Below are 26,861 nucleotides of genomic sequence, written 5' to 3'. Positions count from 1 at the left end.
TCTTTTCTTCCTCTTCTTGTCGATGTAGCTACAGAACTTACAGATTGAGATGTGGATGGCAGAGATTCTTCCAGGCTTTCTTCAGAGCTTGTGGATTGTTCTTCTACGTCTTCATGTGTATCAACAGTTACAGATTCCAATGAACTCGCGGAAGGCATTTGCTTTAGTCTCTTTTTATCTTCTGCGAGTTTTCTCAGCCTGGCCCTTTCTTCAATATCAGCCAACTTTTTGTCAACACCCGATTTTTATTCTTTCAAGAGCATCAGCATGTGCGATATCGAATAAATTATCTAATTCAAGTTGAAAGTTCTCCTGAATCTTCTTGCTATTTTTTTGCAGTTCTCGCCAGACCTGATAAAGATCCACTAACTTCTTAACACAATTAGGCACAGCTCTGGTAGGTATTCTAGCCTTTTCCCAGAATATATTGCACTCCCAAATGACAAGATTTGCGCTTTCACTAACAGTCAACTTAACCTCACGTATGTTGAAAAATAGAACTGCGAGAACTTGACGATTAGATGGTAATTTTGCGCCTGTTATTTGGTGATATACTTCACCAACCAAGAAAATGCTTTTTTAGTTGCTCCTTAGTTCCACTGACATCTTCGAAATATAAAACAATCCGTGCTAGCTACCCGATAAGCGAAAACAAAGTGACAATAACAATGAGAGCACGCCACTCTTGTGACGCAACTTGTATGGACATGTTTGCGTGCGAGTCGGCACGGGTTGCACTGTTCCCAATAAGGAAAAAAAATGTTTTTGGGCGTTTTTGCCCAAATGAATAAAACAATAACCTATGCATTGCAAAATTAAAACTTTGAAAAATAACGGACACCCTAGTATAGGTTTAACCTCAAAATCTATATAGACGAAAGCGGTAGAAAATTCTATAATGTTTGTATATTAGATTTATTCTACTATAATATATGAAGGGTTCTGGAAACTTACTGTAAGGTTTATTATCCCGATACATGTAGAGACATTAGGAATATTGGATAAATTTCCATGTGTATTGGTAAACAGTAGGAAAGTTCTAGCTGGATCCATTAGTAGAGTACTCCATTCGACAAGCTGGTCAATTGATGTTTCGAGTGTGTTCTATTAGAGTGTTGTACGAACTCTTCCAGAAATCGATAATTCTAGATGGTTGATCGAACAGTATATATATCGAGCTGTCAGTCTGAGGCGGTGAGTTCAAAAGAGCGTATGTTATAGTGCGCGAGTCAATGTTGTTGATATCTGTACTTGTCAGAATCGACTTCACGGTACTCCGCTATTAAGTGTTGTAGTGTCACTTGCTACTGTGTATAATTGTGTGTTGTGACTTACAGTGACAATAAAGTAATTTACACAAGGAAGTGAACATGTACTCGTGTGATATTTAATTCTGTCAAATAAAAATGCATGTGAGAACGATAACCTACCCATCTCCAGAGCCAGAGCGCCAAGCAGCTGCCGCCAGAGTACATGAGCTGTTGTTGAGGTTGGTCTAGTGTTTGCATACTTTGATCACAAAAGGAAATCTAGTAGCATTAATGCCTGTATTCAGCGCTAAGTTCACATCGTACTATATTCCGTATAATGCAAAGAATATTCCTACAACTCCCTCGCTTGAACAGGGAATCGCTCACAGTTGCATTTCCTTTTTTATATTGCACGTAAGAGCAATAAATTGCTTAAAGTTTTAACCTGGTGTGATTCAATTCTCCTACAGCACAACTGGTAATGCAGCAACAAAATCGTGAACATCTATACGCAACAGAAGTCTGAAATGTTAGTGACGTCACATTTTGGAAAATTTGCTGCAGTAAGCAAGCGACGAAAACGTTCCAACTAAAAGTTCATTCATATTATTAATATAGCAGTAGTAGTAATGTTATTTCATGACAAATATAGAGTAAATATAGATGTTACCCAAGTCATTTGAAATAAGGGTCTCTAATGAAATGATCATCATATAGAAATATTTGTTAAAAGAATACGTTGTTTATTTGTTCTTAGATTTTACAAAACCTCATACAATTGTAAATGGTCAAATATAGCCAGTATGAATTTTAATGTAAACAGAACCCTCCTGTAACAGACTAATTTTACAAAGATAGAAGGTACCATATAGTATACTGAATAGCAGAAGAAAGAAAGTGCATCTAGTATAGGCTGCTATTCCCTACAGCTACAGTCGCCCTCCATTTTCAATTTATATTTTTGCAGGAGTGGTAAATTTTATTTCCCACCTCGCGAGGTCCATCGCTAAACATTAAGCTAGAAACGTGGCAATCATATACTGGTTATGGTATTTTATTCAAATCCTGATTAACAACGAAAATTTACCACAAGAATTCTGTTGTTACCTCGCAAACACTTAACGAAAAATAAGATCACGTATATGAATAGAGCTCACAATGTCAAGAACTAAGGCTGGAGTTCTTCAACCCCAGCCATGTCAACTTTACTTTCACTATCTGAGCCGCTGCTTGATGAATCATTCTCACTGCTGCTGCTGTTAGTCACATTAACTGTTAGACACTAAATTTCAGGTTCCAGAAAGCCTTCCGACTGTATTATTTCTCAATCTCTATGACATGAAGGCATACTGAACCCCACTCTTCCGCACCAATTTCAGAAAAACTCTGAACACAAAGATTTCTAACATCATCCAGCTTGAAGGTTGTGTTCCGGTGTGCCACCCACCCTAGATTTTTGCGATGCTGTTCAAATCTGGATGATAAGCCAGCAAGCGAAGAACAGTGTGACCATATTCATGTAAAAGACAGTCCAGAATATAGCTCTTACTTCAAGGCATACTGATCTTTATAAGTTCATAAAGTTCAGTCTTAAACACATCATCTCCGTAAAAAATGTTGTGCTCTGTTAGCCCGTTCTGCATTTCCTGTTTGCGAGCATTCGAAGTAGGGCATTTATCTATATATTAAAAAAATTGATGAAAACTAAAGTCAGTACGGCCATTCTATCTGGTCGATTTCCTTCATTTTTTTTTTTTAACTGAAAGGTATTCATGCACAGATTTGTCATCAGGCACTATAAATAACTTTCGCCTTCCTCAAATTGATTTTTTGAATTTTTTGTCTCTTTGAAGCTATCATATCTTTGGCTCTAATTGAGGTACGGAGTTCGTTTTGACCTAAGAACACTCAGTGGATCAAGATCTTTCATTTCAGCTCTTAACTATTCAAATTGGTTGATTATGAGGAAAGTTATGAGTGCACATTCAATTTGACGTCCCATTTCTTCAACATTTTTTTCCTTATTGAAGCAATTAAATCTTTCGTTCTAATTGAGGTATGCAGTTCGTTTTGGTCTAAAAACACTCAGTGGATCAAGCGCTTTCTTTTGAGGTAATAACTACTTAAATTGTTCGATTCTGAGAAAAGTTATGAGTACATTTGCCTCCATGACGAAGATCTTTCAAGGACTTTTCAACAATTCAGCGCGTAGTGTTGTTCCAAGGAACGTTTAATTCAATTTCTTTGTGTGATGTATTTTAAAGTGTTTTGTTGACATAATATTACATTCTATTACCGCAGCAGATCATGTGCTTTATTTCATGAAGTCGGAACTTTGCAAATACATCCGTGAGGAGGGTAACGAACAACACCATACTTTGCACATTGCGGGCGGACCCAGCGGGAAACTGCTAATCTACAGTTGAACCTGCTTTATACGTAACTCTTTTCTACGTAATTCGCATTTGTACGTAATATCCTTCAGGTCCCAGCAAAATATAATTTAAAATTGTGTTAATTAAACCTTATTTATACGTAATCCGTTTATACGTAATTCGCTGTTATACGTATTAAGTGTCAGTGAAATATAACTGAGTTTTGCGTAATTGTAATGAGCACGTGCTTTTTAAAAATAAACTACTGTATTTACGAAGTTTCCTCTTTGTCGGCGTAGGCAGAAGTAGAGCGATCGGGTTTCGGTGCTGAAACAGAACACAAAGAGTTTCGCCGAGTGACATTGTTGCAGCTTACTTACTGGCGGCTTAACAAAGGAGAGTCCCCTTCGCTGCTCCTCTACCTTCGTTGTTTTTGATACGCAGTCAAAGATTAAGATACATTTTAAGCAAAGTGGGCGGTTTCGGTGCGGAAACAAAAGAAAATACAGTAAATTTGTTTGAATATGAGAATTTCTTTCGTGGGAACAACGGAGAATTAAAATGTCCATGATGCCGGTATCTGGTGTTTACTGTTGAACAGCAGTTTTGTCATTCAGTTGCTTTTGATTAGCCACGGAGAACAGAAAAAGGAAAATTTATATGAGAAGTGTACTCTAATCCACATAAAACAAAAACTGAATTCACAATTAAGTATTTATTTTCCACCTAGTCGATACAATGATTGCTTAAGGCAATTTTTAATGGTCAAAAGTGGTACATGTTTCGTATATTATCAACATCTTCAGCCACATAACACTGTTTAGATGAAAAATGTATAAAATTGACAAAGTAATGCTTTAGAGGAAGTGTCCTTAAAATTAACACTTCCTCTAAAGCATTACTTTGTCAATTTTATACATTTTTCATCTAAACAGTGTTATGTGGCTGAAGATGTTGATAATATACGAAACATGTACCACTTTTGACCATTAAAAATTGCCTTAAGCAATCATTGTATCGACTAGGTGGAAAATAAATACTTAATTGTGAATCTATTGAAGTGCGATACGGACCATGAAGCTGATTTTATGTAAACAAAAACTGAAATCGCTCCAGACTTAGGGATGCTTATACCACGCTATGTACAGTCATCAGTAAAAGAGTTTTGTATGAGTTCTTAAAACTGGGTTCAAAATCACCAAAGCGTTGCCGTCAGCAAGAATGATGGTACGTAGATTTGGAGGAAGCACTTTTCACATGGTTCCAGCAAAAGCGGGCTGCAGCTTTACCAATTAGTGGAGACATGCTGAAGGCAAAGGCAACAGATTTAGCTAAAATGATGAGTATCACTGCTGATAAAGGCTTCATCAGGATGGTTGCAAAGATTTAAAGATCGTCATGGAATCACAGGGAGAACACTTTGAGGTGACTCAAAATCTGCGGACGTCATGGTGCAACACTGGAAAGAAGAGGTTCTGCCGGGCACCGTAAGCAATTATCAGCCTTCAAACATCTACAACTGTGATGGGACCGGCCGATTCTACAATCTCCTTCCTAATAAAACATTAGCTGGAAAAGGTGACTATGCCAACAACGCAGCGGTGATGGACCAGCTACAGGCGATAGTGAGATTGGAGATGGAGATAACGACTTGAATCTTGACATCTGAACTAAGTGAAGTGTTAACTGCAATCGAAGTGTGTAGGCGTTAAAAGTTGTAGTGAAAATGCTTTGAATTTATTACTAAGTTTCATAAAGGAGGTTTATACTCCTAATGCAAGAAAAGTGAAACAAGCCAAACTATATGATTTCTTTAAGGCTGGACTAAGTTCAAAATAATATTTTCTGTCTTAATGTATTTATTACTTGCAAGGATTTACACATGTAGGTCTAGTCCATTGGTTTTTCAGTAAATATGTGATGCATAGTGTAAGTCTGATTTCTAAGTAATTCTGAGTTACAAGTAGCTTTTTCTCTTCCCCTTGATGTACGTATAAGTCAGGTTCAACTGTATATTTTAAAAATTTTTATGAAAACTAAAGTCAGTCAGTCCGGCCATTCTATCCGGTCGATTTCCTTCATTTTTGTTTTAACTTAAAGGTATTCATGCACAAATTTGTCATCAGGTACTATAAATCGCTTAACTTCCACCTTCCTCAAATTATTTCATTTTTTTCAATTTTTTTTGTATCTTTGAAGCAATCATATCTTTGGTTCTAATTGAGGTACGGAGTTCGTTTTGGCCTAAGAACACTCAGTGGATCAGGTTCTTTCATTTCAGCTCTTAACTATTCAAATTGGCTCGTTCTGAGCAAAGTTATGAGTGCACATTAAATTTGACGTCTCATTTCTTCAACATTTTTTCTCATTGAACCAATCATATCTTTCGTTCTAATTGAGGTACGCAGTTCATTTTGGTCTAAAAACGCTCAGTGGATCAAGCGCTTTCTTTTGAGGTAATAACTACCTACATTGGTAGATTATGAGAATAGTTATGAGTTCATTTGTCTCCATGACGAAGATCTTTGAAGGACTGTTTAATAGTTCGGCGCGTAGTGTTGTTCCAAGGAACGTTTAATTCAATTTCTTTGTGTAATGTATTTTCAAGTGTTTTCTTGACACAATATTACATTCTATTACCGTAGCAGATCATGTTCTTTATTTCATTAAGTCGGAATTTTGCAAATACATCCGTGAGGATAGTAACGAACAACACCATACATTGTACATTGCGGGCGGAGCCAGCGGGAAACTGCTAGTTATACTGAACATTGTAATATTATGCATTGTCTAACATAAGAACAGACTTTGGAGGCAAGTTTGGCAAAAGCATTTCTTTCACCCATTTCAGTAGTTCGTGGCATTCATTTCTTGATGGTAATCGCCGGATATCTGATTGGATTTAAATATCAAGAGTGCATTCGGAATAACATTCAGTTCATAACCAGCATGAACAATAATAAAGAGCTGTCCCTTCGATATCGGCGATTTAAGACCCTCTGTAGGAGATGTGGTGTCACACCAAGCCTTCGGTGTTGTGTGGGAGCTGTTAATGTAGGTTTCATCACTGTAAACTATAGGGCGACCCTCCTGACGATACCTAGTAACAGAACACAAAAATGTGATTCGAGCACTGCGAATATCATTACGCTAAATCAGTAAACACCTGTTAGTTTCTACACTTTCCTTTAAATTTTTTTTGCAAACTGCTGTTTTGGCCCTCTTATGGTATACATTTTTCAAACGTTTTGTCAACACAGATTTCACAGACGGAATTTCTTTCTCAGTTATATAGAATTCATTGAGTGTCCTTCGAACAATGCACATGTAAAAATCATCTAATCTAGTGCACGGACCTTTTTTTTTGTTTTTGTTTGTTCTTGCGAGGTGTATTGAACGATGCCAATGCTCCTGCCAAGACCTGTAGCAATTGTTTCTTCATGGACTTCACGGTGCACACACACACTCCTGCAATTTTTGGCTGGAATAATAAAATTGTTTTCATCGGCTTCTTTCTGTATGAACTGTAACACGTTAGATACTACTTCTCGACCTTGAGAACGAGGAGTTTTTCTATATAGTTTTGAAAGGACGGGAGGCATACTGTTATCACTACTATTTCGCACAAGTCAACAAGTAGCTTTTAGTCACAACACAAAGCGCACTGTTAGGGAGACGTGTTATCGCGAAGCTTGCCTCAGATTAACGAACAACTGCACACCCAGATTTTTATTATTAATAATCTTGACCACGGTGGTCGGGATTGGATCTGTATTGACTTAATAACAGTAAATATGTTGGAAGATGGTCCGCCTAGTCAATACTATTTATTCGTTTACCTTTCACCTTAACATCTAGTACGTTTCGAGAATTTTATGCATTCTCTTCCTCAGCTAGTGGATTAAAATTCAGTATATAATAAGACCTGATTAAAAAGGGGGGCCCCCATTAAAAATTCAAAACAATGAGTAATTACAATGTAACACTTAAAAATTTTGGATGGTACAAACATAGAATTAAAATCCCATCTTGTCAAGTACAAATTAAAAGCACAATATAGTAACGTCTAATTAAATACAACATCTTGTGATGATATGAATTCACAGTATCCTTGAAGTTGCCTTGCGTAGTTCAAAAAAGTTGAGTTAGGAATGAATGAAATTGCATTAAAACTTGAAGTCCTGCCGATATCCACCGTTAATGGGTGTTAAAATGATGTCTATTTAAATTAAAATATTGGACACAGCGTCGTATAATGATGTGAATTTACGGTGTCCTTGGAATTGTAATACTATCTTGCGAAGTTCAATTGGATTTGTACAAGAATAAATGAAGTTGCATTAAAACTTGGAGTCCTGCCATTATCTTCGGTTAATAGGTGTATTATGCTGCCAGGTTGAAAATAGGTTAAGATGGTCTATAAAAAGGGAAGGAAATAGAAATTAACAAAAAGGCTCCGACATGAACAAATGAGAATTTCTATTTCTAATTTCTAATTTCAACTGCCATGAAAAAAGAACTATTTCCAAAATGTATCCAAGAAGGTGCATTTACAGTATTCAAATAATGCACTTGGATATCTCACTGGCAAACATAACCTCACGCAACGAAAGAAAAATATCACACAATTCAAAGACGAGGATAAATTATGCTGGTTCCCCTGTGCAAATGCATTATTTTTTGGATTTCTGTACTGTTTGCATTTTTAGATGCTTTGTACTGGCATGGGAAGTGCCCGACGCCCATAACATTGTGGCTTATCGATCTTTCCTATGACGAGGGGATAAAGTTTCTCGCTTCCATGTGCATTGCAACGCACTACTATGAACCCCATCCCTCACACTTGTACGATTCCCTGGCTGGCACTTCCTCCTTTTTTTTTTTGCTAGGGGCTTTACGTCTCACCGACACAGATAGGTCTTATGGCGACGATGGGATAGGAAAGGCCTAGGAGTTGGAAGGAAGCGGCCGTGGCCTTAATTAAGGTACAGCCCCAGCATTTGCCTGGTATGAAAATGGGAAACCATGAAAAACCATCTTCAGGGCTGCCGATAGTGGGATTCGAACCTACTATCTCCCGGATGCAAGCTCACAGCCGCGCGCCTCTACGCGCACGGCCAACTCGCCCGGTGCTTTCTCCTTTAAAACCATATGATCGTTTGGGCTTGCATTAAAATAAAGTAATGCAGTTTCATCGACAATGACAATATTATTACAAGTGATGAAAATCATTTTTCGTCCGTATTGAAAGTTTCATAAACTGTATATAGGATAATATCTTTTGTTTATTTCCACCTATTCAATACATTACAAGAAGTTGGCATTTACTTTAAAACATTATTCAGATGAGACATGTTTCGCCTCTCACTGTGAGGCATCTTCAGTCATTATCAAAAACCTTATTATTTTACCAGGCATCTGGTTAAAGATATTCAAAAATGTGTTTGATGATTATAAGAGAGGTAAGATTTACGTTAGTTATAAACATGTTCATGAAGTAACTAAAAATCCAATATATTGATAAAAACATATGTAGTTCTTTGTTGAATAGGACTTGTTTGATTCTACTATAGTAAGAGAAGGTGGCTTGAAGCCGTAGTCATTAATAGATGTCTAATACATAGTGGAAGGCATAAAATATCAGTTCTATGAGAATATACATTACATTCAAATGATACTAAAAACTAGTGGATTCAAAGGTAGTACATATAAAATGTTCAATGAAATAACTATAGATCTAATAAAATGATAAACACATATGTAGTTCTTTGTTAATTAGGACGTTGTAAGATTGTACGGCTTAAAGCCGTAGTCATTAATAGATGTCTAATACATAGTGGAAGGCATATGAAATCAGTTCAATGAGAATATATAATACAAACAATTGATACATAAAAACTGGTAGATTCATAAGAGGTACATTTAAAAATGAAGGCGTCATGTGACTATAAAAGACTGTTGATGGCTTTAAGCCGTAGACAAAGTTTGAAATGTAGGTCAAATAACTATTAAATATATGGCAAAAAGATATAAGTCAAAATATACAGCTTAGTAAAAAAAAAAAAAAAAAAAAAAAATTAATAATAATAATAATAATAATATGAAGGAAAAACATTCCAATTGCTTGACAAAAGTTACTTGACGTTGGCATGCGTATGTCCGTGATATTTATTGATCAACATTTCGTAGGTTATTTTAGATTTATTCGGCAAGATTGCGTTGACAAGAAGTTCACCAGATGTTTATAGTTGGCCTAATTTGTAAAAAGAAAGTTGCAGAGATGATGATGGGTGGAAATTCTCAACGTTGGTATGGTTTTTTTGACGTGAAGGTTGGAGAGCTGTTGTGTTCTTCTTCGATGACAATATATTTTATAAAACGTTGATTGTAAATAATTTATACTATTGAAGAGTATTATGGAAGTTTGATGAAGCTGTTGAATTATTGTTGTTATAGAATGGTTCTGAAATGAAGAAAAAACTGTAGTTAATTTTGACGAAAATGAAAGAAAACATGGGAAGGTTTTGTTTAAGTGTTGTTAGTGAGAAAATGTTGGTGCTTACCTATGGCGTTGTAGGCCCATTTAACAAGCTGTGTGAGGCGCTATTAGGATATTAATGGTCACTAACGGTTTTTACTCCTTGTGTTGTACGTATGTCGTCTGGCTAGAGGGGGGTGGGTAGGAGGGGGCGGAGTTGTAGGTTTGTGATTCGTGAACGGGAGGGAGTTGTGAATGGTAGGGGAAGCGGAGGGGCGTGTATCATTTATTGGTTTATGAATGGTGCGTGGAGGGGAATTACGTAAGATGGGAGGGGGAGGGGGGTATGATGTATTTGTTGACGTAGGGGTGTTTGTTGATACTGTTTTGAAAATATTAAAAAACTTTTTGTCCTGAAGGTTTACATTATTGAATAATGTTACTATTTGGTCATATAAAGGGCTTCTATTGTCTATTGGATCATTTAAATTCTTATTAGCATTGAATTTTTGGTCCAAAAATATGTATAAATTTTCAAATTCGGTCATAAGTCTACCTTTTTTTACTGTTTTTAAAATTTGAAGGTCCTGTTCAATTGTGGTAAAGTTGTGCCCCGTTTCTTTCATGTGATTGCTCATTGCTGAGTGTTTATTATGTTTCTGAGCATTGAAATGTTCTGTGTACCTAGTTATGAAGCTTCTGCCTGTTTGTCCGATGTATGAGCTGAGGCACTCATTACATTTTAATCTATAGATACCGGAGCCTGAGTATTTATTATTTTCTGAATTCATTGTATTATGGTTGAAGAACATTTTTTGGTTTGAATTTTGAGTTTTGAAAGCTATTTTGATCTCTTGATTTTTTAAGGTGTTGGTTACTTGGTGTATGATTGGGTTGGTGTATGTAAAGGTTGCGAACTTTGATTTTTCATTTTTTATTGGGGAGAGGTTTGTGGATAGTTTCAATTTAACTTTATTGATTAGTTTGTCTATGATAGAGGGATTATATCCATTAAAAGTGGCTATTTCTTTTATTGTATTTATTTCTTTTTTAAAATTGGTCGCTGAAAGGGGAATTTTTAGAGCTCTGTACACCATACTATAAAATGAGGACTGTTTGTGTGATTGTGGATGACTACGGCTTTAAGCCGTACAATCTTACAACGTCCTAATTAACAAAGAACTACATATGTGTTTATCATTTTATTAGATCTATAGTTATTTCATTGAACATTTTATATGTACTACCTTTGAATCCACTAGTTTTTAGTATCATTTGAATGTAATGTATATTCTCATAGAACTGATATTTTATGCCTTCCACTATGTATTAGACATCTATTAACGACTACGGCTTCAAGCCACCTTCTCTTACTATAGTAGAATCAAACAAGTCCTATTCAACAAAGAACTACATATGTTTTTATCAATATATTGGATTTTTAGTTACTTCATGAACATGTTTATAACTAACGTAAATCTTACCTCTCTTATAATCATCAAACACATTTTTGAATATCTTTAACCAGATGCCTGGTAAAATAATAAGGTTTTTGATAATGACTGAAGATGCCTCACAGTGAGAGGCAAAACATGTCTCATCTGAATATTGTTTTAAAGTAAATGCCAACTTCTTGTAATGTATTGAATAGGTGGAAATAAACAAAAGATATTATCCTATATACAGTTAATGACAATATTGTTCGGTGCCTACGAATTTATTATATGAGCCACGGTTTTTTTTCCGTCAACTGTCGGCATCGCCAGTGTTCGCGGATTCTGTTTTCCCGCACACTGCCCGTTGCGTGATATTACGACGTTCCTTAAAAAGTTTGAATACAAAAGAATTCCGATTTCATTCAACTTAGTAATCATGAAGCGCGCTGTAGATCCACCAAAGTGAGTGTAAATGCGGAAAGCTACAGTACCACTCCACGTTCCGGAACACACGTTCTATTATGACGCAGATAAATTTTGATTTGAAATTACTCTGTAACATACTACAGTTTTAAAATGTAAAGGCAGTTTCGAATTAAAAATCTAAATTTCGGTAATGGGGCCGACATTATACTTCGAATTACGAATTATCCGTATTTCGAATTAAACAATTTAAATAACATGCAAAACTGTATCTCATGTTTTCGGGAACGAGACTTTCTTCAAATTAGGCGGGATTTTGAATTAACCGATTTCGAATTATCGAGGTTCTACTGTATATATTTCGTATGGCATGAGGATACATTGTTACAATTTGGTTATTTATAAATATGTACAATTACAGGATTTAAAAAAAAAAAAGTTTCATCTATACACACAGAACAAGTACGTAATAAAACAAACAATATTTGTACATTTGAGCTCATCAATATCTGTATTGCTGCTAAAGCTGAATGTCCAGTTTTGTTATCAACTCACAGCTTCATCACTGGCCTTGTGAATGTCCTTTATTGTCCCACTGAATCTTCGGAGTGGGCACTCTGTGACGATATGTTGAACGGTCTGAGGCACGTCAGAGCAGTCGCAATAAGGGTCGCTGATAATCTTCCACTTGTGTTTCCACAAGTTGCATCTGCCATGTTGAGTTCTGATCCGATTAAGTGAAGACCAAATTTTTCTGGGTAAGTTGAAACCAGGAGGTTGCACAACTGGATCCGAAATTAGATCTAATCTGTCAGGGTTTGAAGCTGCCTACCCATCGCGCCAGGCAGTGTTAGTATGAAATTCATCTTGGGCTAGCCTCTTTCCTAGTAACCAAGAAGGGTTCCTAGATTTCAGCCTGAGATCTTCATGTAAGCAGTCTTGATGCATTGGTAGGAGAGGATTATCACAGCATTTAAGCCATTCTTTCTTCAGTGCCATTTGTCTTCGGAGATGAGGAGGTGGAATATTTGAAAGAACTGGTAACCAATCCAGAGGTGTGGATTGGATGGTTCCTGATATAGTCCTCATTGTATCGTTTAACTGAGTGTCTATCTTCTTTGTATGGGCACTGTTGAGCCATACTGGGCAGCAGTATTCGGCTACTGGGTATACTAACGCAAGTGCTGTAGTTCGGAGGGTGGATGCAGATGGGCCCCAGCTTGTTCCTGTGAGTTTGTGCAGGATGTTATTGTGGGTTTTGATCTTGGCTGATGTTTTGCGTACATGTTCGCTATAAGTCAAGGATCGATCCAAGGAAACGCCTAGATAATTTGGATGTGGATTGAACTTCAGAATATGACCTCTGAATTGAACCTGAGGGACATAATTGGCTTGTTTATTGCTCAAATGAAAGCAGCTGACCTCTGTATTTGTTATGTTTGGTTTCAGTCGCCAGGTTTTAAAATAATTATCAATTCTACAGAGATCTTTAGTGAGTGTGGATTCTGCTCTGGCAAAATCACCAGACTGGGCTGCCAAGCAAATGTCATCAGTGTATATAAACTTCCTAGCATTAGTTGAAGGTAGATCTGCTGTATATATGTTGAAGAACAATGGGGCCAGTACCGATCGCTGTGGTAATCCGTCACTCAGTTTGTAAGTTTTACTTATGTTGCCGTGTAGGTGTACTTCAATCATTTTATTAGCCAACATATTATTCAGCAGGGTGGAAGTGTCTTACAAGGGATTAACTTCAGGAATTTGAGGATCATTCCTTTCCGCCAGACTGTGTCATAAGCTGATGACAGATCCATGAACACTGCTACGGTTTTCTTTCGATCTTGAAATCCTCTCTCAATATGGGTGGTTAGGGCTAACACCTGGTCGGTACAGGTGCGACTTGGCCTGAAGCCAGCTTGTTCAAGTGGTATGTGCTCTAGGATTCTGGTTGAAATTCTGTTGTATATTACTCTCTCCAGTAGCTTGTAGCAGACACTTAAAAGGGCTATGGGCCTGTAATCTTCTGCACTGTCTCCACTTTTCCCTGGTTTAAGGGTTGCTACTATTTTTTGTTCTTTTGAGTACTGATGGTAGTTGTCCAACATGTAAGATATTGCTGTAAAATTTGGCAAGCCATTCGATCGTTCGGGGGCCACAATGTATAAGGAATTCTGGGTATATTCCATCCTATCCGGTTGCTTTACCTGGCTTTATTTCTTTTAGCGCAGTTGAGATCTCAGCAGCTGTGAAATCAGTGGAAAACTGAGAGACTGCTTTGGCCTGGGTTATCCTCGATTTTAGCTCTTGTTGAATTCTTTTTGACTCTTTCTTTCTTTGTACCGACAGGTTTTCTTGTCAGGCTAACTAATCTGTTTGCCACCTCGTTTGGTTTTATCTTAGTGCTCTTGGGAGCGAATTGGGAGTGCTGTTGCCAAGTTTCCTTAGAAGTGAGCATGCTTTTCGACTGGAATGTTGAAAACTCATATTTTCCATGAGATTGAACCATTTTTCTTTTCTAGATGAATCTAGGGACTGAATCAATTCATCTGCAATTTCAGGGTCACTACTGAGCATATATTTCTCATATAGCTCTTTGCATTTTGGGTTCCATCCAGGAATATAATCCATCCTTCCTGTATCCTCTAGGGATATGTTTTTTCGCGATGACAGATGTTAGTTTGACAAAGCGCTCGTAATTTCCTGTTGTAGGAGGAATCCACTGTACATTATGTTCCAGTTTGCTGGTGAATTTAGACCAGTTGGCTTTGGAAAAATTCCAGCGAGGAAGTGGGACCGATCTGATGACAGGTATTTCCAGACCGACTTTGACAAGCACTGGTCTATGTTGGCTTCAAGGAAAGTTGTTCAGAATTTTCCTAGTGCAGTGTAAAGGTCTTCCAAGAGAATTTTTTGATACAAAACACAGATCAGGGTTATAGTCCTTATTCCATCTAGTAGAGTGGAAGGAACCCTTTTCTTTGGCATCAAACAATAGATAAAGGTATTTGGCATCAGCCCATTCAGACACCTTGCCCCTTTTTGTTGGTATAGTTATAGCCCCATTTAGTGTTTTCACTGTTACAATCGCCAAGGATTATTGCTGGGTGCTGTATGTTCAGGATGGTCTCGTTTAGGCTCCAAGGTTGACAAGGTGGATTGTAGATGTTTACAATTTCTGTATTTGCAATCTTCGTTTTAGAGCAAAACATGTTATTATCAGTATTTGTGCTTATTATATCAGCTTCCTCTATATCATTTTTTACATATGTTGCTGTTCCGTACTGTTTATGAAACACTGCATTAAGCAGAGTGTATCAGGGAATCCTACATCTGGTATAAAGCTGGTCCTGGTTCTCACAGTGGGTCTCTTGCAGAAGAACAATATCCACCTTGTGGTTAGTCAATATTTTTGTTAGATAGTCACTTTTTGGCGAACTTGCTCCTTCGATGTTGAGCTGCAGAATGTTTAGAGTAGGATCATGATTTTCAGTGGGGCTCTGAAAAGAGCAATTTACGATTTTAATCATTTTTCTCGTATTGAGGGGTCACGTGCAGGGTAAAATCAGACCCCTTATTGAAGAGAACCTCTTCGAAGAACAGTATGGATTCAGGAAGGGGAGATCAACAACTGATTTAATCTTTACAGTCCATCAGTTAATGGAAAAATACTACGAACACAACCGAGATTTGTGGTTAGCCTTTCTGGATATCAAGAAAGCATTTGATGCAGTGAACAGAGAAAAGGTATGGGAAACACTGAAGAAAATTGGAATACAGGATGACATGATACACCGGATCAAGAATTTGTATGAAGATACCCCAAGAAATGTCAAAACACCTGTAGGAATGACAGAAACCTTTGATATAAAATCTGGGTTAAGACAGGGTGGTGTTCTGTCTCCTCTTCTTTTCATCACTGTGATGAACGAGATTCAGAGGAAAGTTCACCAAACCATTGGAGGTAAGAAAATGAAAGTTATATTGTTCGCGGATGATATATGCTTGTGGTGAGACTCTAAAAGATCTTCAAGGACAAATAAACTCCAGGACAGAATCTGCTAAAGAATATGGACTCATCTTCAGCCAAGAGAAAAGTGAGGTTAGGGTCATGAAGAGATACGGACAACCAACGGGACACATTGAAATGGAGGGGAAACAGCTACAGATGAACCATCAATTCAAATATCTTGGAAGTGTTATCTCTGATACTGGTTCTAGAGACAAGGAAATTTCCCACAGAATTCAGGCAGGTAGCAACTTTTAGAAAATAGTTAAAGACATAATATGGAACAAGGAAATACCAACAAAATGTAAGAGAGTCGTATATGAAACCTATTACGTACCAATCCTGACCTATGGTTGCGAAACATGGACCATGAGAAACAAAGATATTAGTAGAATCCAGGCAGCAGAAATGAAATTTGTCCGTAGCATGACGGAGGGACAGAGTGTGTAATGAGGAAATCTGCAAGCAGGCTCAAGTTGTAAGACTGCAGGACAAAATAACAGTGCAGCGACTGAGACAGTATGGACATATGCGACACATGGGTGATAACAAATTACCAAAAAAAATGTACGATCTAAAACATGAAGACAAAAGACCAAGAGGGTGACCAAGACTCCAGTACAAGGACATGGTGAAGATTGACATTCAACAGAGAGGACATACTTTGGAAAGCATCAAAGAAGGAGAGAAGTTCAGAGACCGCAACTAGTGGAGAAACCTCGTTTGCCGACCCATCGCTTAAGATGGAACGACGTGGGATATGTCATGTCTTCTTCATCATCATCATCATCATCATCATCATCCATTCCCTTTTCCAGATTCTCTCTGGATAAGGTAGTGTACCCAAGCCCATTACCTTACTTGATCTTCCCACCATTCCTCTTCTAGTACTTTATTGTTATCGAATCCTCTATTTGCAATACAGTGCACAACAGAGCTCCTCCATCGCATTCTAGGCCATCCCCATGGCCTCTTTGCAGTCTCTGTATCCATGAATGTTCTCTTTGGTATTCTTTCTCCTGTCATTCTCATCATGTGTCCAAACCATTTTAGCTTTGCTATATCAATCTCTTCTTGAAGTTTACACATTCCCATGCTTCTCCTTATTTCCTAATTTCGTATTCTATCTTGTCTTGTCTTTCCCTGTATGCTCCTCAAACACCTCATTTCAGCTGCTTGTATCTTACTTTGGTAATACCAATATAAATGGTCCATTATTGGACATTATAAATTTTCCAGCTAACTCATTCCTGGTTGCCAGCGTTTTGCCCTTGTGTGCTAGGTTGGGCTCATCAGTTGGTACCTAGCACACCTACCAAGACGCTGGCTAGTGCATACCGTGGAGGGCACTGCGTAGGCTATTTGGAGCTACCGGCAGTGCCAATGCACTATGAGAGACTTTGTCTCATTACCAAAAATTGATGCCTGCTTGGCCATCAGATGATATAGATGTTGATTCCCATACGGAATCTGAAATATTTGTCCCGAATGAGTAAATTTATAATACCAATATAAATGGTCCATTATTGGACATTATAAATTTTCCAGCTAACTCATTCCTGGAATCAACATCTACATCATCTTACTTTGGTTCCGCTTAGTCAACGTCCAGGCTGATGAAGCATAGGTCAGTATAGGTTTATAATAAGACGAGTATAAAACCTTGCAATTCATTGGCACATCTTTGTTCCATACAATGTCTCTCACACACTGGTAGAAACTTACGGACTGCTGTATTCTTAAATCAATTTCTCCATCCAAATTTCCATCTTGTGACATCATGCTGCCCAAATATTTTTCACTACTTCAAAAGGTTCATTTCCTATTTTTATCTCCTTCCTGGATTTTCTGTTACCTCTTGTCATGATCAAAATCTTGCTTTACGCAGTACTAATCTTCATTCCAAAATTTCTTATCTCCTCATTCTATAAATCGACTTGTGTCTGTACTTCCTCTTCATTATCTCGTTCATTATTTAAAACATTAATGGAAGAAATTTAAAGGTGCCAAAGCAAGCAGTTACTGAAAAAGGGATTAAGGTAATAAAAAGCTACTATCTGATGACGATGATGATGATGATGTGGGGAACAGACGCTACGGAAACACAAAAACAACTGGAAATTGTGACTGAGAAAATTGTGAAATACACTATGAAATGCAATGTAGAGAAGAGCAAGACGATGGTGATAACAAGAGGTGACAGAGTAGGGAAAGGAACCATAAATATTGGAGATGAGAACCTTGAAATTGTGGACAACTTGAAACGCCTAGGAAGCAAACTACTGTAAAATGCAAGGCTGGATATAGAGATTATCAAAAGGATGCAAAAGGCGAATGCATTCCACCAGAATGTACAGAACCTTGTTTGGAGGAAGTGATACTAAGAATGTAAAGAACTGCTGCACAAGATGTACTACACATATTGACATTTGCACTGAAGACCTGGACAGAGGAGAGTAAATTCAAGCCAGTGAAATAAAATTCTTAATAAGTATAATAGGAAAGAAAGTGAGAAAAGAAGGTCAGGAAGGAAAATAGACCAAAAAATGTGAATGACAGCACTGAGGAGAATAGACTAAGATGGTTTGGACATGTAAAGAGAATGGAGAAGGGTGCGATACAGAAACAGATGATGAAGGCTTAGTTCAAGGGAAAGATAGCAAGAGAGAGAAAGGAGAAACGTGTCCAGGAGGAAGAGATACAGGACAGAACAAAATTTAGGAAAAAAGTTGCAGGAATGCAACCGAATTGCCACTGACCAAGCCATAGAACTTCACAATGGAAGAGCGAGAAAGGAACAGCTAAAGACTTAAGGATCTTTGGCAATGATGATGATGATGATGATGATGATGATGATGATGATGATGATAATAATAATAATAATAATAATAATAATGGCAAAGTGGCACTGTCACCAGAAATACAGGCGAGAATAATGGCAATATTTTACCTGATCAATTTCATCAAAAAGATAAAATGGAGCTGGATCACATTTCTGGATAGCAAAGATCAAACCCAGAGCCACAAGAGACTTCTGACCACCAGACAGCTGGTTCATTTCTCTCATTTCAGCATTCCGGCCTGTGAAAGATACTCGAATCCCAACTCCAGTGAATTTATCAGAGTCACTATCCTGTAAAGAAGAATTTATACTATTAAAATCATTTCTCACTGAATTTTATACTTAAAGTGATCCAATTGGCTAATGGTGGTGCTGGTGAATATTATATAATGGAACAGAAATGCTGCACGAAATGTCATAAACATGCACTCAGTCCAAAATAAACCAACACCACCACTAGAACATCTTACCCTATACAAAGTTCATGACTAGTTGAACACGAGATAAATATGACATTTAAAACAAAAAATGCTTTTATATAATTTTTAAGCATGTTTCCCAAAAGACTAACTAACAATCTTCTTCACAATTTATTTCCCTATTTATTAGGGTTAGCACTTGATGTGGATTTCGTTCAGTTTTATGGCCAGATGTGCGTCCTGACACTAACTCTCTGTAGAGGGATGTATTACCTAGCGTGTGTTTGGTGGGTTGAATATAATGTTGATGAAGCAAAGAGAATTAGTGATTTTAATTTTAAATATTTGTTAAACTACCATCAGCAGCAAGTCATGTCATCACCATTATCATCATCATCATGAATTCCTTCCAGCGAGCCGGGTAGGATGTTTAAGAACAATGTGCCTCCATTTATTATGGTCCTGGTATTCTTCTTTTCTCTCCAGGGCATCCCATGTTTCTCCTCTTATCTCTAGGTCTTTTCTTATCTGATCTAACCACCTTTATCTAGGGTGTCCAATTGGTCTTCGTCCCGGAACGACTTTTCAAGATACTTCCGTGGTATTCATGTCTCCTGCATCTGCTTTACGTGTCCTATCCACTTCAACCTTGCAACACTCAGTTTTTCTTCCATGGTCAGGTTAACCTGCTCTTCGTATCTGATCATTTCTAATTCTGTCCTTCCTTGTTTTCTGTACAGCTGATCTAGGGAACTTTATTTCAACAGCTTGCAGTTGACTTACTCCTCTTTTATGTATGACGCAACTCTCCAGACTATCATGATGGGCAGGAGATAAGTCTTAAGCAGGGTCTGTTTAGCCCTCTGAGGAACTCGGTTATGCCATACTATGTTCTGTACTTGATAGAAGGAAGTTGGATACTTTTTGCACCCCGTTCAAGACTTCGTTCTTGGCATTTCTATCATTTGATACTGTGCTCCCCAGATATTTAAAGGTATTCACACATTGGCTCACCTAAGACCTAAGCCTCGGAAATGATCAGACATATTCTGCCTGTTCCTCTTCAATTTTTGAAAGCTTGTAATTTTTTGGGAATGCAAAATATTTTATGAAACTTGTTGGTGACTTCTATTTCCACCAGTACTATAATATTGTTCTCAATCACTGACTATAACTGACCTACTCCCTTGTTCCTGTGTATTAGCATGATTGATCATTCAGACTTCCACAAGCATACGCTATCCATTGGAGCTTTCATTCGAGAGCAGTTCACACATTTTCACACTATGATGATCTAAGACAGGTTTTTGAAGACATTAGCAGAGAATGATGAGGGTTGGGACAGTGAGTCATACAATTCAGCTGTCGAGTTGCTTGCCATACTGAAGAAGGCCTAATTCATTTATTTGCTCTGTCTCTATAGAGAAATTTTTATTTATACAGACCATCTCTTTGCTCTACTGCAACATGAAAGCACTTCTGATGTAATTCTATGCAAATGAAATTAGAAAAATCATTGGTATCCTCAAGGACATGCGATCAGAAAATACAGTATCCTCTTGCATTGTAAAATGTTGAAAAAAAAATTATGAGATAAATGTAGATGACAGGACATTCCACACGCTCAAAATGTTAACATATGAAGTTCTTGACACCTTAATTATTCAAATGGAAATATGGTTTGGCAATAACCTCACGCAACAGGGAGAAAAAAAAAAAAAAGAGAGAGAGAGCACGATTCAAAGACGAGGACAAATTATGCTGGGTCCCCTGTGCAAGTGCTTTATCGTTTGGATTACTGTACTGTTTGCATTTTTAGATGCCTTGAACTTGCACGGAAAGTGCCCGATGTCTTTAAAACATCATGGCTTTTCAAACTTTCCTATGACGAGGGGAGGAAGTCTCTCGCTTCCGTCTGCATTGCAACATAGGACACAGTACAGTGACCCCACCCTTGCACGATTTTCCGACCTGCAACTTCTCTCCTTTAAAACCATAAGTCCGTTTGGGCTCCGCATCTTAAAATGCAGTTACATCGGCATTGACAACTGATTATATAAGCCATGCTTTTTCGCCATCTGTCGGCATCGTCATTGCTTGCGGATTCTGCTTCTCTGCGCATTGCCTACTACGTTATAATGTGGCGTTACTTAAAATGCTGAATACAAAAGAATTAAGATTTCACTCGAACTTCGCAAATATGAAGCACACTGTAGACACACCGAAGTAAGTGAAAGTGCGAAAAGCTACCCCTGCATATTCCAGAAGACTCATTTTGTCATAACGCGGAGAAATTTTGAATTTAAATTACCCCGTAAAATACTATGTTTTAAAAATGTAAAGCCAGTTTTGAATTACAAGCCTGAATTTCGGTAATGGGACCGACATTGTTCTTCGAATTACGAATTATCCGTATTTCAAATTAAACTATTTAAATAACATGCAAAACCATACCTTATGTTTCCGGAAACGAGAGCTTTTTCGAATATGTAATTCTGTTACACAATGATGGAATGAATATACTTTTCTCAAAAAATCTTTTATTTTAAGGGTCAGGAAATAGACTCAACATGTGGATTCAATGTCGTATATTTAAATGATGAATTTTATGTATCAGTGAACAAAGGAAACTCACCGTAATTGGGAATACTTCTAAACTCATTGACCTACTGGATTATAACTATATACCCATGTTACCCTTCCTCATAGCACATCCTACACGCTGCTGCGTGAGTCTCCACTACTTATCGACTACTTGCTGTGACGCTGTATGAATCGGTTATCTGCAACAAACGGTATTTTGTGCGCATTTCCGCTAAGTGTTTTTCTTTATGAGTAAAGAAATTAAAGGAAGGAATTAGCTGAAAAAACCAAGTTAAAATGGCTTTTTTATAATTCATTGTTTCATGCGTTTTTTTTAAATAACTGTCAAGTTCTTCAGTCTGCCGAAACTTTAAAAAAAAATCTTTTTCTCTACAAAGTGGGGGAGTAACTGTCCCCCCCTCCCCCTCACCCCTAATCGCCGCTACTGCTTGCATAGGGGACCCAGCATAGATTTCTCCTTGTCTTAGAATCATTGGCATTTGAAAGGTTTAAACTGAGTCAAGGTTAATTGCGTGCAGTAACGGGTCTTATAATATTATGTAACGTGGTAAGGGTTGGCATTTCTGAATTATGAGTTAGTGGTTAATTTGAAATCACGTAATTCATAGTCCGATTTTTGCATCCCAACGACTTTGAATTAAAGAGGTTTTACTGTATGTAGAAATTCTTAATTTACAATGTTTTTTGTGTATCTTATTCCCGGTAAGAGATTGTAAGAGGCAGCAAAGGAGAATTCAAAATTAGCAGAACTAAATGGTCATAGTTACAAGGCAAATATACTCACAGCCACACCTTCTTCATTTTTCTTCATAACAAGCTGTGCATGCCCTGAAGGAACGAGCTTATGGAAAACTTCACTGAAGTATTTTGATACTTGTTTGAATGTGAACTCAATGGCTTCATATTTTCTCTGTTCCAAAACAAGCATAAGTTCTTTGATCTTCTCATCACTGAAAAATGAAATAAAAAAAAAATAAAAAAAAATAATAAAAAAAAAAAAATTATTTGTATCAATGAATGAAGACAATAAAAAGTCACTGTCAAGAAGAAAAGAGGAAAAAAAATTCTACCACAGATGTCATGAACTGCCATAAATATGAATTGCAGCCTTCCAAAATCTTAGTGCTGCTGCCACCACCTTTGTAGACTTCAAGAAGATATAAGACTATCCACAGACCTCCAATATTGAAAATTTTACGAAACTTCAGACTTCACCCAAAATTAATCAAATTGATAACACTCACCAACCAACACAGAATCTAAAATTAAGTTTAGTGGGGAACTTTCTCAACCATTCCTCATAAAAACACATTTACGTCAAGGAGATCGCCTGTCACCACTGCTGTTCAACTGTGCGGTGGAATATATGAGAGAATGGTACAAGGATAACGTGAAGAAGACAATGTAAGTTTGAACTGCCAGGGATTCGCTGATAACCTTGCTCTCCTGTCCAACAATGTTCCGGAAGCCCGACAACTTAAATCACTACAGGAAATAGTGCAGAAAATTGGTCTCAGAATATCCTTCGAACAGATAGAAATAATTTCAACTGACCCACCACTTGTAAATAAAATCACACAAAATCGTTGACAAGTTCAAATACAGTAGAAGTCCATAGCGAGTACGGCATATAACGAGAACCCCGTTATAACGATAACTTTTGTCCGTCCCTTCAAAATTCCTATATTAAACTGTGTATTATCCTTCGGTTATAGCGAGAATCCTATCACTGACGCATCCGTTATTACGAGCGATTATGCGCGCTCGATTTTTGCCGTTGCCGATATTTATGCACCCAGTCATTATACTGCATGCGATTGATCATCTTCGGTACCGTATGGTTTTCTCGCTATACCTATGAGCGAGCTCTCTCATCGACATTCGAAGGCAATAATACCACTATAAATGGTCCGTTATTGGACATTATAAATTTTCCAGCTAACTCATTCCTGGTTGCCAGCGTTTCGCCCTCATGTGCTAGGCTGGGCTCATCAGTTGGTACCTAGCACACCTACCAAGACGCTGGCTAGTGCATACCGGGGAGGCCACTGCGTAGGCTAATTATAGCCACCGGCAGTGCCAATGCACTATGAGATATTTTGTCTCATTATCAAAAATTGATGCCTGCTTGGCCATCAGATGATATAGATGTTGATTCCCTTAGGGAATCTGAAATATTTGTTCCGAATGAGTAAATTTATAATACCAATATAAATGGTCCGTTATTGGACATTATAAATTTTCCAGTTAACTCATTCCTGGTTGCCAGCGTTTCGCCCTCATGTGCTAGGCTGGGCTCATCAGTTGGTACCTAGCACACCTACCAAGACGCTGGCTAGTGCATACCAGGGAGGCCACTGCGTAGGCTAATTGTAGCCACTGGCAGTGCCAATGCACTATGAGATACTTTGTCTCATTATCAAAAATTGATAGCAGTTGTTAACTCGAAAAAAAAAAAAAAAAAAAGGCTGAAGTAGACGATCTCTTAATTTTAATGGTGTACCATATACTGAAATTAAGTAAGAAAGTGATACACCTCAAGATATGGCAGGGTACTATCACTGATTTCAGAGGATAGTTTATATTTTCTCGCGTCTAGTTAAATTTCGGAAAGCCATTCCCATGTCAATTTTTAGCGAGGATGTTATCATTTCTCTACATGCGTTTCAAATGGATTTCCATGATACATATACGGTTAGGTTAGGTGACGCGTTTGAAAAAGAAAACTGAAATGTTTGTCACAGAAGCCTCTGTAGTAATACTGTATTTCTTCGAATCCAAGAGGACGTTTTCTCCTCAGAATATCGTGTGAAAAATCAAGGGTTGTTTTGCATTCACTGGCCTGATAGTAATGAACACCACTGGCAACTACCGCAGTAACCAAACCACGCTGCTTCATTTCACCCCTCCCCTCCCCCGCGCTCACACACGAAACTTGTTGACAATAAACGACCACCTCTTTATCATAGGCCCAGGCCTACACCGCTAGCCACGGCGACCGGTCGTACAGTGCCTATGTGTACTGTCACTGGATCTTGGAAAATAGTGAAGAGAGAATGACATTATATTATCCTCTACAAAAACTTATCTCAAATCTGCAGTATGGCATCAAAACATGCGAGCCTACGAATTCTTAGAAAGACCACGGCTATCAGTAGCAGAGTTATAACAAGTCTGCTGTACCTGATGCTTAGTAAAATTAAGTTTTATAGACTGCAGGAATACTTTCGTGATGGATCGTCGCATTGTAAAGATACGTGGAACAGGTATTGCCAGAAAATTTTCAACAGGTTCTCGTTGATGTTATGATGCCAATTTTAAGTTAATGGCTATTAAACACTCGAAAATATATAATAATTGTGCAACCGCAAGAAAATACGGCACAGGCCTAATTAAAGCCCATATTCAGCGTTACCGTGAAGACAAAGATAGCTTAAAAATGCGTACTGCACAAAAAATGCATTCAGTGGCCCGGAAGAAGGACGCTTTAAAGTTGAAGATAAAATTGTGAGGTACCGTATGTGCATAAAAATGCATGGGCGGAATTGCCATACCGCGGCGCAATAAACTCGTTCGTTGACTTTCAAAGTCCGCGATTAAGACCTATACATCGCTAGCCGCTGAAGTTGGCCGAATCTGGCAAGCAAGACGTGCATGTAGTGGCAGCCAGTTATATCTCACGCTGAGTGAAAGTACCGGTAACAGTTTTGTAGTAAGCAAGAATATTTTCCTGGTGGATCGTCGTATTGTAGAGACGCGTGGAATGTGTATTGCCGGCAAATTTTCAACGAGTTCCCTTCGATATTATGATGCCAATTTTAAGTTAATGGTTATTAAACCCGCTGAAATAAAGAAAGCATAATTGTACAGCCGTAAAAAATACGACATAACTACAGCCAATGTTCGGCGTCTACAGTCTAAAAATGCGTACTTTTTAAGAAAAGACATTAATATGATTTTACAAAACACTTTTTAAGCCTGACTTACTTTTTTGAAGGAAAAAGTGGGAGTCGTCTTGGATTCGGAGAAATACGGTAATATATATTTTTCAGAATGAAATTAAACACACAATTTCACGTAGTATTGGATTTCGAAAAACAACAAACAAGTAAGCCTCAGTGTGGATATCCGCGAAAATTTTTCCCGACTTTTACAAAAAATCAGATATAACGACAATCCGTTATAGCGAGTAAATTTTTCGCCATTATGAATTCTCGCTATAACGGACTTCTACTGTATTTTGGAGGACTAATAACATATTGCCTCAATGAAAAGCAGACATGGCATAACAGACCAGAGCAAAATATATCACCAAGAACGGATACAATAAAAACGGCTTCTCAATAGCCACAAAATTAACACTATATACAGTAGAAGTCCGCTATAACGAATACCGCATATAACGAGAACCCCGCTATAGCGCCAATTTGTTTCTGTCCCTTCAAAATTCCTACATTAAACTGTTTATTATCCTTCGGTTACAGTGAGAGCCCTATATCTGACTCATCCGTTATTACGAGCGCTTAAGCGCGCACGATTTTTTCCGTTACCAATATTTATACACCCCAGCGATTATGTTGCATGCGATCGATTGATTACCTTCGGTATCGTTTCCTCGCTATTTCCACTAGCGAGTTCTCTTGTCGATATTCGAAGGCGATGTCGGGGTCGATTAGTAACACTCGTCGACTGCTGTTCCGTTAAGAAAATTCGAAATGAAAGATGACATTTTCGTAATAAATGCGTAAATAACATGTCCGATAACTGTTGTTAACTCATTGAAAATAAAGGCTGACTAAACTATAGCTTAATTTTAATGCTAAATACTGCAATTTTAAGTAAGAATGGAATAACCTCGAGATATGGCAGAGTGCATAATTGGTTTCAGAGGTTACTTTATATTTTCCCGCATCTGGTTAAGTTACGGAAAGGCTATTATCATGTAAATTTATAGCGAGAAGGTTGTAATTTTTCTACTGGCGCTTGAAGCGTGTTTTCATCATACGTATAGTACGGTTAGGTTAGGAT

The 26,861-nt window shown here is 37.7% G+C and overlaps 1 protein-coding gene across 1 annotated transcript in view; it reads right to left on the bottom strand.

Moving 5' to 3' along the window:
* The window catches only part of SMC3 (structural maintenance of chromosomes 3), a 311,725-nt gene that overhangs the window by 27,787 nt on the left and 257,077 nt on the right, over positions 1-26,861 (bottom strand). Inside the window, exons 23-24 of the mRNA XM_067156456.2 lie at positions 22,618-22,783; positions 18,919-19,101 (exon numbers count right to left, since the gene is read on the bottom strand). Coding sequence (XP_067012557.2) covers positions 18,919-19,101; positions 22,618-22,783 — 349 coding nt within the window. The remainder of the gene's footprint in view (positions 1-18,918; positions 19,102-22,617; positions 22,784-26,861) is intronic.

This window comes from Anabrus simplex, chromosome 1 (assembly GCF_040414725.1).
Source record: "Anabrus simplex isolate iqAnaSimp1 chromosome 1, ASM4041472v1, whole genome shotgun sequence".
Lineage (NCBI taxonomy): Eukaryota > Metazoa > Arthropoda > Insecta > Orthoptera > Tettigoniidae > Anabrus > Anabrus simplex.
The sequence above is the reverse complement of the archived record's forward strand: the minus strand, read 5'-3'. Positions and strand labels throughout refer to the sequence as shown.